At 44.0% G+C, this 13829-nt stretch overlaps 1 protein-coding gene across 2 annotated transcripts in view; it reads left to right on the top strand.

Annotated features, from left to right (window-relative positions):
• Nucleotides 1–319: 319 nt before the first annotated feature.
• Nucleotides 320–13829, top strand: part of ZNF507 (zinc finger protein 507) — a 43708-nt gene continuing 30198 nt past the window's right edge. Inside the window, exons 1-3 of one of the 2 annotated variants that reach the window (XM_069550296.1) lie at nucleotides 320–2439; nucleotides 3903–3996; nucleotides 10873–13010. In XM_069550296.1, the coding sequence (XP_069406397.1) occupies nucleotides 10875–13010 (2136 nt within the window). In that variant the 5' untranslated portion in view covers nucleotides 320–2439; nucleotides 3903–3996; nucleotides 10873–10874. The remainder of the gene's footprint in view (nucleotides 2440–3902; nucleotides 3997–10872; nucleotides 13011–13829) is intronic. The other variant, XM_069550295.1, reaches the window with a different exon arrangement.

A 13829-nucleotide genomic window follows, 5' to 3' on the forward strand; every position in this document is an offset into this window, starting at 1 on the left:
AGGCAACTAAGGTCCTGCATTCTGTGCGGCATGACCAAACAACATAAAATGTGGGCTGATGGGGTGGCCACCATTTCAAACCATTTCATTATTTGGCTGGTCATAAAGCCAGCAGGGAAAGGGCACTCTGGAGGGAACTGCCCTGGCAATAAGTGCTCCAGGACAGAAGAGGTGGCCCTGACTTCTGCAACACAATTCATTAGCCAACACTAGTCACAGGCCACACCTCTGAGCCAGGAAGTTTACTTCGTGTTGGAAGGGGAACATTGGGAAATAGCCTGTGAATATTAGAAAAGACAACCACAGGGACTTGAACCTCTCACTTGTTTTAGAATTCCCCTATTTTCCCTCGTTTACAGTTTCTCTCCTTTTTTTCATACTCTGATAAAATAACTCTGTTATTTCTGTTCTGTCCATTTTTATATTCATGGACATTACAGTTAAGACAGTACTGAAGAAAAGCCTCTATTCCGATAGTTACAAACAAGGATTGTTCGTGTCAGTAGCTCTAGAAGAAAAAAAAAAGAAAGAAATTTGCCCATTAGTTGTTTGTCCTCACTTTCTTCCTTTCATGCCTTCTGGTTTTCTTCGATTATTTTTCCTTCCACCCTTCCATGCTAGTCTCCTGTTCAATCTCTTTTATTGAAAAAAATTACTCACCCCTTTATCTTTCCTTCTTCTTAGCTATTTAGTCCACCTGGCAAAGAATTCTGTGGACTAGCAAAATTCTAACTTTGCTGGTTTCCCAACCTCCCCGCCTACCCACCCACCCAATTCAGGTGAATTTGTATCCTCAGATACCTCATCTCAGGAATTACTGACCTGTCTGAACAATGACTAGGTTTTTCCGGACCTTTCTCCCACTTGATAATTGAGGGCCCAGCCTGTTGCAAAGGTCTCTGTATACACCTGGAAATCCCCAAGAGATACAGACATAACTCATTTTATTGCACTTCATTTATCTTTTCCTTGCAATGAGCTTTGCAGATACTGCATCTTTTGCTAATTGAAAGTTTGTGGCAACCCTGCATCAACTCAGTCTACCAGTGCCATTTTCCCAACAGCATTTGCTCTGTCTGCAATGAAGGAGACATGAGTTCCATCCCTGGGTTGGGAAGACTCCCCCTCTCCTGCCAGAAGGAAACAGCAACCCACTCCAGTAGTCTTGCCTAGGAAATACAGAGAAGAGACAGAGAAGCCTGCGTGGGGGCAGAGGGGGGAGACACAAAAGAATCAGATACAACTTAGCGACTCAACAACACAACAAATAATGCTTTTTAGGTACAATGCTATTGCACACTTATTAGACCACAGTCGCATATAAATATAACTTCTACATCCTCTGGGAAACCAATTCATCTCAAATTCATGTGACTCACTTCAGTGCAATGGTCAAATCCACACTGTCCTCCGGGTACACCTGTATCTCAATGAAAAAGTGCATTACTATGAGTGGAATCTTCAGTTTCACTCCCTTCCTACTATTCACAGCCCTCCTTCTCAGCCCGAATCCAAGCACCCTGCTGTTCAGTTGCTAAGACACTCAACCTGTACAGCATTCCTGAAGTTGGGCAGAAAGCTTCACTCACACTGCATTTTATTCTGTTAGCCAGGGCAAAACAGGATTGCTTATAAAGCTGGTGTGTATGCCATAAGACAGATCCAAATGACCAACACTATGTTGCCCTCAAAGGACTACAGTTGTGCTCCTGGGTCAAGCAAGTTACCAAGTCTGGTCCTACAACCCCGGGGATTTTCCTGAAAATCTTCAATCTCACCAACAAATAGATTTCCCAGGGCCAGCTCTACTCCTCACCAAGCGCACTTCAAGTCCAGCCATGAACCTAGGTATGACCTCTACATTTTAGCCAAGAACACCACAAAAGATTATAGCCCAGCCAAAAGCAGTAGCAAACTCATAAGTATGGGGCTGAAAGAATGTCAAGGCCCACTGCTGAAGCCAGTGAGGGGGAGGATGGGGTGATAAAGACAGCCCACAGAGGGTTTGGGCGACACGTGGAGACTCCAAAGAGAAGAGTCACTGACTTCAAGAACCAAAGACCGCTGACAAGGCCTCGCCATGGGACCTTAGGAGCCCGACAACTCGCGCCTTAAACCCACCCAAAAGGCAGGGATGGCAGTGAGTGGGTGTGGCATCGCCTTCGCGCCCGCCCAGCCCCAGGACCCGGGATGCCCATGGGCGGGGCCTGAACATCGCCCCGCCCTCGCCGCCCGCCACTCGGGTCACCTGACCTGCCCGCAGCTCACGTGATCCGTCCCCAGCGCCGCCATTTTGGAGCTCCTGATGAGGATGGGGAAAGCGGGGTAAAAGAGGGAAAAGAGCCGTGAGAGAGGTGGGCGAGGACGAGGGCGAGGGCACGGCCGACTCCTGGCCGGCAAAAGAGGCTCGCGGAAGCAGCAGCCGCCGCCCGACCGCAGGTACCGCGTCCCCGGACCGTCCCTCCGCCCGCTGTTAGCGCCGCCGCCGGCCATGTGCGTCCTCCCCTCAGGCCTCTACCGGCGCCGGCTTCCTGCTCAGCAGGTCGACACTCTCCCGGTGCTCGCCACATGCCCCAAGTTCCGTGTCCCTTTTCAGTCCTTTGTCCCTTCCACAGCAGGGACTGTGGAGACCCCGGGCTTGCCCTGCAGCTGCGGGTGGGGGGAACCTGCTGCTCCCGGCTTAACTCTCACCAGCCTGGCACGCAGGCAGGCTCGCCGGCCGTCGCTTCCTTCCCTTTGCACAGGTGAAACCGCTTCGCCTAGACGGGATGGAGCGAAAACGGTGTCCTCCCCACGTCTCTTGATTACTTTTCCCAACCCCTGTCGCCCCTGCCCTTCAGCCACTGCTTGATGTAGGAAAAACTAGTAGAAAAGCAGTTCTGGTCTCTGCACCTATTTCGAACCATTTCGATGAAGTAAGTGGTCTCCCTACTGATCAGTCACTGAAATCACTGGGAAAAGCTCCCCACCGTTAAGACCTGGGGGCATCCGGAGTGAACGGTTTGTGTGTGGAAGGCCTGTATGATTAATTAGGCCGAGGCCACCATCCCAACCCGCAGGCGATCTCTTTAGTTACCGCAGTGGGCTGTAATTTGCTTTCGGTCTGCATCTCTCTTATCCGGCAATTACTGGACTTAACACCTCTTTCAGTCTGTACTTTCTTCTCTGCTGTGACTCAGTGTATGGGTTGCATTATTGATTAAAGAGAAAGTCTGGTCCTGCGTTCCTTTACCCTACTAACTCGTTTAAAATTAATTTCAGGGGAGAGCCAAATATGTGCTTTCTGCCCTGGCAATGAACTGTTTACTTAACCATAGTCGATAAAGTTGCATGATAGGTGAAATGAATACTATTCTTTGATCTTTTAAATTCATTCTAGCTAGTGTAAGAAATAGCAAAGATATGTAGGACCGGGGCAGGAAAGTGCCTTAAATGATATAGGTAGGTCAGTCGACTGTGACTTATCAATTCATGCTGCCTTTCAGTTGTAGAACTGTTGGAAATTTGCAGAATCAACCATTTAGACTGTATTTTTGATTAAGATTAAAATGGCAGTGTACGGCTTACTGCTTTTTATTCATTAGAAAGTTATATCAGTAAAGCCAATAGTATTTTGAGTCAATTAGATAAATTTTGAGCTAAAACATGAAATATACGATTATTGGAGAAATTTCCAGAGCTGTTTTTTTCCAACTTGTGCCAGATCCTCAAGTCTGCTTATTAGGTAAATTTTGTAAATTTGGATCACATAATTGGGTTCAATGAACATTCCTCTGAATTTCTTTACATGAAATATTGGGTAATTTTTCACTGTCATCCCCACCCCTACCCGGAAAGTTACTACTTGGTTTCACCAAGAAAGAGAAATGTTTGATACTATATACTTTTATTCTTGGCTACAGCTGGATTTTGAAGATTGATCCAAGGGACTGTATTAATTTCAGGAATTGATTTGAAAGACACTGGCTCTGCCATTTAACAGCCATGTAACCTTGGGTAAGTCACTTAAACTGCACTGCTGCTGCTGCTGCTGCTGCTAAGTTGCCTCAGTTGTGTCCGACTCTGTGCAACCCCATAGACGGCAGCCCACCAGGCTCTGCTGTCCCTGGGATTCTCCAGGCAAGAACACTGAGTGTTCCCTTATTTGTAGAATTATGTAACACCCAGGTAACCTGTCACAAAGACTTAATGAAGCTCAAACATACATGCTTGATACTGCCTAGCTGTAAGGGGCTATTGCTCTTTTCAGTATTCATACTTTGTACATTGTTTGATCACGCTGAGAATTAAGAGGAAAATTGGTGTGTTGAGAGGCCTGGCGTGCTGCAGTCCATGGGTCGCAAAGAGTCGGACACGACTAAGCGACTGAACTGAGAAACGATGAATTTAGAATAAGATAGACCTGTATTCTAATTCTTAAGCTAGCTATTACTTTACATCTGTGAGCCTCAGTTTCCTCATCTGCAAATAAAGAGGCCAGTATTACCAGGTACATTAGTAATACAAGAATCTGTGCTGGCACTATTCTCTGGTCTGTGAGCACCTCAAGGGCACAGATTCCCTCTTACTTTGGTAGTCTCCAGCATATTGCTTGGCACTTTATAGGTGCTCAGTGAGTGTTAAATCTGAATCTTGGTTAACAGTAGTTTCACCTTATGTCTTAATTGCAGCTGCCGACTTCAAATATTCTGTCAGGCTAGATGCCAGCTAAGGAATATTAGACATACTTTAATATTTACACTCATTCTTTTCTTGGTGGGCAGTTAATTACATTAAGCTAAGGAGATTTTAACTCAAGTATGTTAGAGGCATTAGTAAGTTAAATCTACAAATAACATGTAAGCATTTTCAAAGTAACTTTTCAGTTTATAACCCAGAAACATGAAAATTTGTCCAGCGCAACTCTGGAGTTTTACAGCTGCAGAATGTAAAACGCTCAGAAACAGTGACTTGCCAAAGGTCACACAACTGAGGTTCCTCTAGGAGAGGAACCCATTAGCTATGCCCCCTGCCACCTTTTGGCTAGAGCAAAATAAATATTTTTCTCTTTCAGAATTACAATAATGTGGAAGAATGAGGAAATGACCATTACTTCTGTAACATAATTTTTTTTAATAATTGGAAGAACAATCTTAGTCTGAAAGAAAAGATGCTTGATATAACATACTGAACTGTCTTCTTCCACAGAAAATTACAGCTTTTATCTGGTCCCACCCAGGCCCACATGAATTGTTCAACTTGATTTTACTTATGATAACCATACTGCTATAAATGAAAGGAACTAATTAGATGTACAAATAAGCCAAATAGCAAATTTTAAGGAAATAAAGACAGCTGATAAAAGTTGGCTCTTTTCTTGGGAAAGACATTAATTATAAGCTTTTGCCTGTGGGAGTCTATTGTTTAGAAAAGTGGAAAAGCTTGTAGAACATTTCTGGTTTGGGACACAACATTTATTTACTTATAACAATCTGATGTGTTTGGTCAAATGTTACGTCTAAAGATTTCAAATGAGAAACACCCTGTTTGCTGATGCCTGTAATCTCTCCTCATCCTAATAAACCTTGCTGTTCAGCCATACTGGTCTTTTCTCTAATCTCTAGATAGCATGCTTATTCTCTTCTGAAAATCTACTGATGTTATGGTTGCTTTCTTGTCACCAAATTCCAAGAAAGCAAATGGCAGGCACACTCAGATTAGGACAATTCAGGGAGGTTGTATTTTACAAGATACTTATAAAGATGTAGGACCTATGTAGTCAAGCCCCAGGAATCATTCAGTTATCTGGAGCTAGCAGCATCAGGAGAAAGGAGAGTCCTGTAGAACAGCCTGCCTGGAGATAATGGCCTTCTGTTGAGGATCACAGCCAGTTCAAGGTGACCTCGAGGGAGGGAACCAGAAAAATGAGTATCTGATCTCCCTTTGCTGCCTCCTCCTGATTTCCTGTTACAGCGCCCCGTTGGCATAACTCAGCCAGAGGGCATGGGAGCCTAATGATGTAATTCCTCCTGGAATAGAGAGCAGAGTGGAGAGTCAGTCAGTGAGCCCACAGGGGCAGATGGATGACATCCAGAAGGCTCTTCTGTCGGAATGCAGTATGCATCTTACCTCTTCAGGGAGCCTTTGTTTCCCTTCCTAACCAAAATGAGTTCAGTCTGTTAGGATTTGGTCATTGGCTGTTTCCTTCTAACTATTTCGCCTTGGGTGATTGTTGTTCAGTCACTAAGTCATGTCTGACTCTGCGACCCCATGGACTGCAGCACGCCAGGCTCCTCTGTCCTCCACTGTCTCCTGGAGTTTGCTCAGATTCATGTCCATTGAGTTGGTGATGCTATCTAACCATCTCATGCTCTGCCACCTCCTTCTCTTTTTGCCTTCGATCTTTCCCAGCATCAGGGTCTTTTCCAGTGAATCGGCTCCTCACATCAGGTGGCCAAAGTACTGGAGCTTCAGCTTCAGCTTCAGCTCCAGTCTTTCTAATGAATATTCAGAACTGATCTCCTTTAGGATGGACTGGTTAGATCTCCTTGCAGTCCAAGGGACTCTCAAGAGTCTTCTCCAACACCACAGTTCAACAGCATCAATTCTTCAGCACTCAGCTTTCTTTACGCTTCAACTCTCACATCTGTACATGACTACTGGAAAAAGCATAGCTTTGACTATACAAACCTTTATTAGCGAGGTTATGTCTCTGCTTTTTAATACACTGTCTAGGTTTGTCGTAGCTTTTCCTTTCAAGGAGCAAGCGTCTTTTAACTTCATGGCTGTGATCACTGTCCATAGTGATTTTGTGGCCCAGGAAAATAAAATCAGTCACTGCTTCCACTTTTCCCTTTCTGTTTACCATGAAGTGATGGGACTAGATACCATGATCTTAGTGTTTTGAATGTTAAGTTTCAAGCCAGCTTTGTTAGTCTTTTCTTTCTCCCTCATCAGGAGGCTCTTTAATTCCTCTTTACTTTCTGCCATTAGAGCGGTCTTAATTCCAGCTTGTGATTCATCCAGCCCGGTATTTCACATAATATACTCTGAGTAGAAGTTAAATAAGCAGGGTGACAATTACAGTCTTGTATTGCTTTCCCAATTTTGAACAGTTATTCCATGTGTGGTTCTAAGTGTTGCTTATTGACCCACATACAGGTTTCTTAGGAGACAGGTAAGGTGATCTGGTACTTCATCTCTTAAGAGTTTTTCAGTTTGTCGTGATCCATACAGTTAAAGGCTTTACTGTAGTCAGTGAGGCAAGACTAGATGTTTCTCTGGAATTCTCTTGCTTTCTCCAGATTCAAGGAATATTGGCAATTTGATCTCCTGTTCCTCTGCCTTTTTTCAACCCAGCTTGTACACCTACTGCTGAAGGCTGTCCTGAAGGATTTTTAACATAACTTTGCTAACATGTGAAATGAGCAGAGTTGTACCGTAGTTTGAACTTTCTTTGGGATTGGAATGAAAACTGACCTTCTCACCTTAGGTACTGCTGGGTTATTTAAAAGTGGTTAGTTCTTTTTAAGTTCTAAGTATGTGAGTCTTTCCCACTCAACTCAGTTTTAAACTGTGTGAATACAATTTTTTCCCTTTTTTCTTGATACCTAGCTTGATGCCTTGTGCATAACTTTTTCCTTTTCTAGCTTTTTAGTTTTAAAATTCTTTAAGGTTTACACAAGTAGAAAGAATAATAATGAACTCCAAGGGACTCATCATTCCAGTTAGAAAATTTGCTGTTCTTACCTGGTTTGTCAGCCTGAACGCCCCTACCCCTCCACCCTTGGTGATGCTGTTTTTAAGTTGCATTTGCCTTGATCTCTTGGAGGCCATGGATAGTACGCAGATTATCTTAATCCAGGTTGTCAGCATTCTTGAGCCACTGGGATTGTATCTGTACTCCTTATTTTTATCTTCTTTATTATGCAGATTTTACCTTAGGACATGTGATCTCAAATGCACATGCACATTGGTGGCCTACGTGAAATTTTATGTGAAAATTTTAAGAGTTGGCCAGTATTCACCTTAACTTCCTCTCTTAGCATACTTTATTATGAGCTGTTTATCTAACCTTTTCTAACAGAGACTTTTGTTATCATGAGGCTTGTGCGTTGACTTTGCCATGTGGACCCAGACTGGTTTTTCAGGTGCTTCTTGATGTATTTTATGTTGTGATATCTGTTTTATAGGTGCCATTTCTGTACTTTCCCCCGAATGTATGCAGTCTCTAAAATGAGATACTTGCATAAATGTTCAGGGAAAATTGGAGCATCTGCTGCAAATTTCCATTAGCTCTTAATGCCTGAGCAGACACAGCTTTAAAATCTGAATGTTTTGTCAGATTCTTTTGTATTAGTCTTTTTCTTGCAATGAGATGAGCTCCTCCTCTTCTTCATTTCACTTTCTTTTAAGGTACATGCTGAAATATCCTCAGGGAGCAATTTGTACTGCTCTGTCTCCCTCCTATTATGTCATTAAATAGTAGAAGGATAATATGAGTCACCTTTGTAACCCTGTGGGTGTGCAGAGTCTGTGAGCAAATATTAACTTGTTAACCTCCAGATTATCAATCAGCCTACGTAGCTGTCTCATTTCTTGGGAAGGAGACCTTCCATCTGTAGTAGGGCACCAAATCTTATGTAAGAAATGGAATGTTCAAGGAGTCCTAGTAACTATTATTTAAGAAATTTGCATTAATCAATTGAACTGAAAGAAATAAAGCCTTAAGTGAATGACCCTAGAGGGAAATCAGTAATCACTTGAAGAGCCAAAGCTTCCCTTGGCCTACAGATGGGGAATTCTCAGACAGTGTGGGCTTCCCAGGTGGTGCTAGTGGTAAAGAACCCACCTGCCAATGCAAGAGACAAGAGATTCGGGTTCGAGCCCTGGGTGGGGAAGATTCCCCTGGAGAAGGGCATGGCAACCCACTCCAGTATTCTTGCCTCGAGAATCCCATGGACAGATGAGCCTGGCGGGCTGCAGTCCATGGGGGTCACAAAAACGTTGGACACAACTGAGCGACTAACACTCATTTTCACTGTGAAGCCACAAAGGATTTTTCTAAAGAAACAAATTGTTCTCCCAATAGTCCCTTCTTTAGTGACTTAAGATTGACTGTAGAGATTTAAAATCACCCCTGTTCTTCCTGCTTGAGAGAGATATAAGGGAGATAGTCTTTTGAGAGGCAACGCCCTCAGATTGTTTAGTGGGACAGTGACCCAAGGGCCACTAGCCTGGGGGAGCTGGCATAGCTGTCTTTGCTGTAATGGCTGTGGAATGCATACCCTGCTGGGAGTCCAGCTAGAAGTAGAAGAGAGAAAAACCCCATCGCGCAAGGCAGAGTGTCCGGACGGAGGGGAGAGGTGGTACTAAAGAAACTGAGAGTAAAATGCTTGCCTTTTTGCCTGATATGGATCTGGCTATAGAAAGTTAGTGTGCCGCAAAGAGTAGAAAATAAGAGCAGGAAGGCCATAACTGCTGTCAGCTCATGGGGGAGTAAAGGGCCTGAAACTGACAGAGGACTGGTGAGGTCTTACAGGAATCCAGGTACCACCTTGGCAGCAGCTAATGGGCCCCTAAAAGTTGATTCAGCCATGTGCAGGAAGAGGAGCCTTGCTTCACCTTCTGAAATGAATTCAGAGCCTGTACTGAGGTTTAAGAATTGATCTTTGGCCTGTAGCTAGTTCTACTAGTAATTTTGCTGGCATTTACTGAATGTTGTGAGTAAGATTCCAGAATGCACCTAAAATGTGGAAAAACAAAACTTAGTGCTGGAAAAAAGCCTAAACTTAAAAATGTGTTCCAAGTCAACAAGTTAATCTCACTTTAAGCCAAAGGAAATGCTTGAAAGTTCTGCCAGAAAATATTCAAGATTTAGGCTAAAAGATAAAGCATTTCATGTTTAATGCCTTCCTTGGCCATGACATATTACTTGAACCTACAGATAACCCCTTTTAAGGCCTCTGTGCTTTTTTTAGACCTGAAACACAACTAGGATATCAATTTTTGCTTTCTCTGCTGCCCCTTTCCCTTTCAGAAAAAAAAAATATATATATGTATATGAGTGTGTGTGTATGAGTAATAGTTGACCATTAATATGACCTCTAAAAAAACCACAGTGTAGTTTGTGGTTTATCGTCAGGAAAATAAATAAAAGGAGGAACTGGATCATTGCTTTTATTTAGTTTCATTTGTATAATACTTCTCAAAATTCTCTATGCCCTTTACATAAAGTTACATGCCCATACTTTCACAGTTCTAAAGATCTGGGGAGGAAAAAAAAGTTTATGGTTACAGTAATAAATCATAATTATACCAGGGATGGGGGAGCCTGGTAGGCTGCCATCTATGGGGTCGCGCAGAGTTGGACATGACTGAAGCGACTTAGCAGCAGCAGCATACTTGGTGCAAGAAATTGTCTCCTGAGAATTGCATCATTCATGTGTTGAATTTACAGAATGGTGTTTCATAATACTTGAGGTGGTTGCACGTACCCTGAGAGTGACTATAGCCCTTTAATAATGGATTAGCAGCCTTTTTTTTTTAATCTGGCATTGTACAAAAGAGGAGTACTGATTAGGTCCAGCTAGATGTTTAGGGGAAAGAAAGTCAAGAAAAAAGGAGATGTAGTTAACTTATTTCCAAAGAAAGAAATGAAGGATTGAAAGACCTTGATCATCAGTCTCAATAGGGGACAACACTCCAAAGAAAAATTCTAAGCAATTTAAGTCTCTGCTGAGGATAGCCAGGTATATCAATATGGAGCTCCCAGGTTAGAAAATACTTAGATCAGCTTAAACTCTTAAAGAGTAGTTAAGATTTCCTGAATTATATTCCTATAATGATCTTGTAACCTGGTGTTTTTTTCTGTCATATATTCTGTTTTTTTAGATATGGAAGAAAGCAGCAGTGTCGCCATGTTGGTGTCAGATATTGGGGAACAGGAAGCTATGCTGACTGCCAAAACTGTCATCAGTTCATCACTGGAAATTGATGAACAAAGAAAAGCCAAAACAGATCCATTAATCCATGTTATCCAGAAGTTAAGCAAGATAGTGGAACATGAAAAGTCACAAAAATGTCTTTTAATTGGCAAAAAACGGCCACGTTCCAGTGCTGCAGCACACTCTCTTCTTGAAAGTCAAGAATCTTGTGAGATTCCAGCTAAAGTAACCCCGTCACCTGCTACTGATATTAGAAGGGCTGAGATGTCTCAAATACATTTCACCCCTGACTCTCCTGCCCAGAGTGATGGGAAGGCTATGTCTTACCAGTGTAGCCTTTGTAAGTTTCTATCATCATCTTTTTCTGTGTTAAAAGATCATATCAAGCAGCATGGTCAGCAGAATGAAGTGATATTAATGTGCGCAGAGTGCCATATTACATCAAAAAGCCAAGAGGAACTTGAAGCTCACGTGGTAAATGACCACGAAAATGATGCCAGCAGCCACACTCAGTCCAAAGCCCAACAGTGCATAAGCCCCACCAACCCCTTGTGTCACCGAACCTCAGAAAGAAAGAATGAAATGATTCCTGACATCCCAGCAAGTGTGGACAACCCACAGCCTCATACTGTCCAAACGGCTTCCATGGCGGAAATAGGTAAGAGGAAATGGTATGCCTATGAACAGTATGGCATGTATCGATGCTTGTTTTGCAGTTACACTTGTGGCCAGCAGAGAATGTTGAAAACACATGCTTGGAAACATGCCGGGGAGGTCGACTGCTCCTATCCAATCTTTGAAAATGAGAATGAGCCCCTAGGCCTACTGGATTCCTCAGTGGCTGCTGCAGCCAGCGGTGTCCACGCAGTAGTCATCGCCATTGGAGACAATGAGCTGAGTATCCACAACGGGCCGTCAGTGCAGGTGCAGATTTGCAGCTCAGAGGCGTTGTCATCTTCCTCCCCTTTAGAACACAGTGCAGAAGGTGGGGTTCATCTCAGTCAGTCAGTTACCCTGGACCCTAACGAGGAAGAAATGCTTGAGGTGATTTCTGATGCCGAGGAGAACCTGGCTGCTGACAGCCTGCTTTCGTCAGCACAGAAGATCATCAGCAGCAGCCCACATAAAAAAGGCCACGCCAACGTGATAGTGGAGCGCCTGCCGAGTGCCGAAGAAGCGCTTTCACAGAAGCACTTCCTCATGAACGCTGAAATAGAGGAGGGGAAGAGCCTGCGCCCGACAGAAGCCAAGATCGGGTGCGAAGGAAGAGATGAAGTCTACCACGCTGATAAATGCACTGTCGATATCGGGGGGCTGATCATAGGCTGGGGCAACTCAGAGAAGAAAGACACTGAGTTAATAAACAAAGGATTGGCTACTGATGAGAATGCCCCACCGGGCCGAAGAAGGACGAATTCTGAGTCTCTTAGACTACACTCCCTAGCTGCGGAGGCCCTGGTTACAATGCCCATAAGAGCTGCAGAACTAACACGAACCAACCTTGGGCACTATGGGAATGTAAACCTTTTAGATCCGGACACCGGACAAAGGCCAGTAGACGGGACAGTGGCAGCATATTCTAAAATGATGTCCCCACTGAAAAACTCTCCTGAGGGGTTAGCTAGTTTCAACCAAAGCAACTCTACCTTAGTAGCACTCCCAGAGGGTAGGCAGGAGCTGGCAGATGGGCAGGTTAAGACAGGCATCAGCATGTCCCTACTCACTGTGATTGAAAAGTTACGGGAAAGGACAGACCAAAATGCTTCCGACGATGACATTTTGAAAGAGTTGCAGGATAACGCCCAGTGCCAACCCAACAGTGATGCGAGTTTGTCGGGAAGCAGCGTGGTGGAGTACATCCCTAACGCCGAGCGGCCCTACCGCTGCCGGCTGTGCCACTACAGCAGCGGTAACAAGGGTTACATCAAGCAGCACCTGCGAGTCCATCGGCAGAGACAGCCCTACCAGTGTCCCATCTGCGAGCACATTGCCGACAACAGCAAAGACCTGGAGAGCCACATGATCAACCACTGCAAAACAAGAATCTACCAGTGCAAGCAGTGTGAGGATTCCTTCCATTATAAGGTAAGCGTGGGCGCATGAAGTCCTTCAGAAGGCTGTAGCGGTTTAGAGCAAAGAGGGCGCTTTCTAGGTACAGGCCACTCACCTCACTTTATAGATAGGGAAACTGAGGCCCACAGTAGTTTGGTAGTGTGCCCAGGGGATCCCTAGTAATTAGTGTTAAAGTTGGGACTAGAATCTGGGTCGTCAGGATGTCTGGCATAGGATTCTTTTTCCCCCGCATGCCCCATCTTTAACAGACTCTGTGTTTATTGCTTTAGTGTTTTCATGTGTGTATCTTTTTAAAACTGTTGATTTTAAAGTGCAAGGGAATTGCAAGGGGATGTACTGCGGAGGGACATTGTACACACATCTGACTCACATTTAGCCTCACGTCATCGGTGCACAAAAACACCTAAATGCAAGTCCCTCTCTTCAGCTGCTACACAACGAGCCAAGGGTGATTCATACCATTGCACAGGGAGAAACGGACTGTATGAGATACAGTGAAAGACAGTGCAGTGGAAACGGAGCCATGAGTGTTGCGTTTTATGGGAAGTTTACAGGACTTTCCAGGATTACCTTGGCTGGTTTTCATTTTATGTGCCACCTAAAACCAGCAACCAGTATGAAATACTGTTTTTGTAAAGGAAATTTGCATTCATTGAATCACTGGTTTAGAACTTTTCAGTGTGCCAGCTGACTGTTGAGGGGGTGGAGGTAACTGAGATGTAGATTTTTGCTCTTAGATTAGCCAGTGTTGGGGTCCAGGTCCACTGATAATTAATAGGTAATCAAGAGTTTAAAAAAAGCCTCTGAGTCAGAGATTGTCACTGTCACTTG

The sequence above is a fragment of the Ovis canadensis genome, chromosome 14 (genome assembly GCF_042477335.2).
Source record: "Ovis canadensis isolate MfBH-ARS-UI-01 breed Bighorn chromosome 14, ARS-UI_OviCan_v2, whole genome shotgun sequence".
NCBI classification, from domain to species: Eukaryota; Metazoa; Chordata; class Mammalia; order Artiodactyla; family Bovidae; genus Ovis; species Ovis canadensis.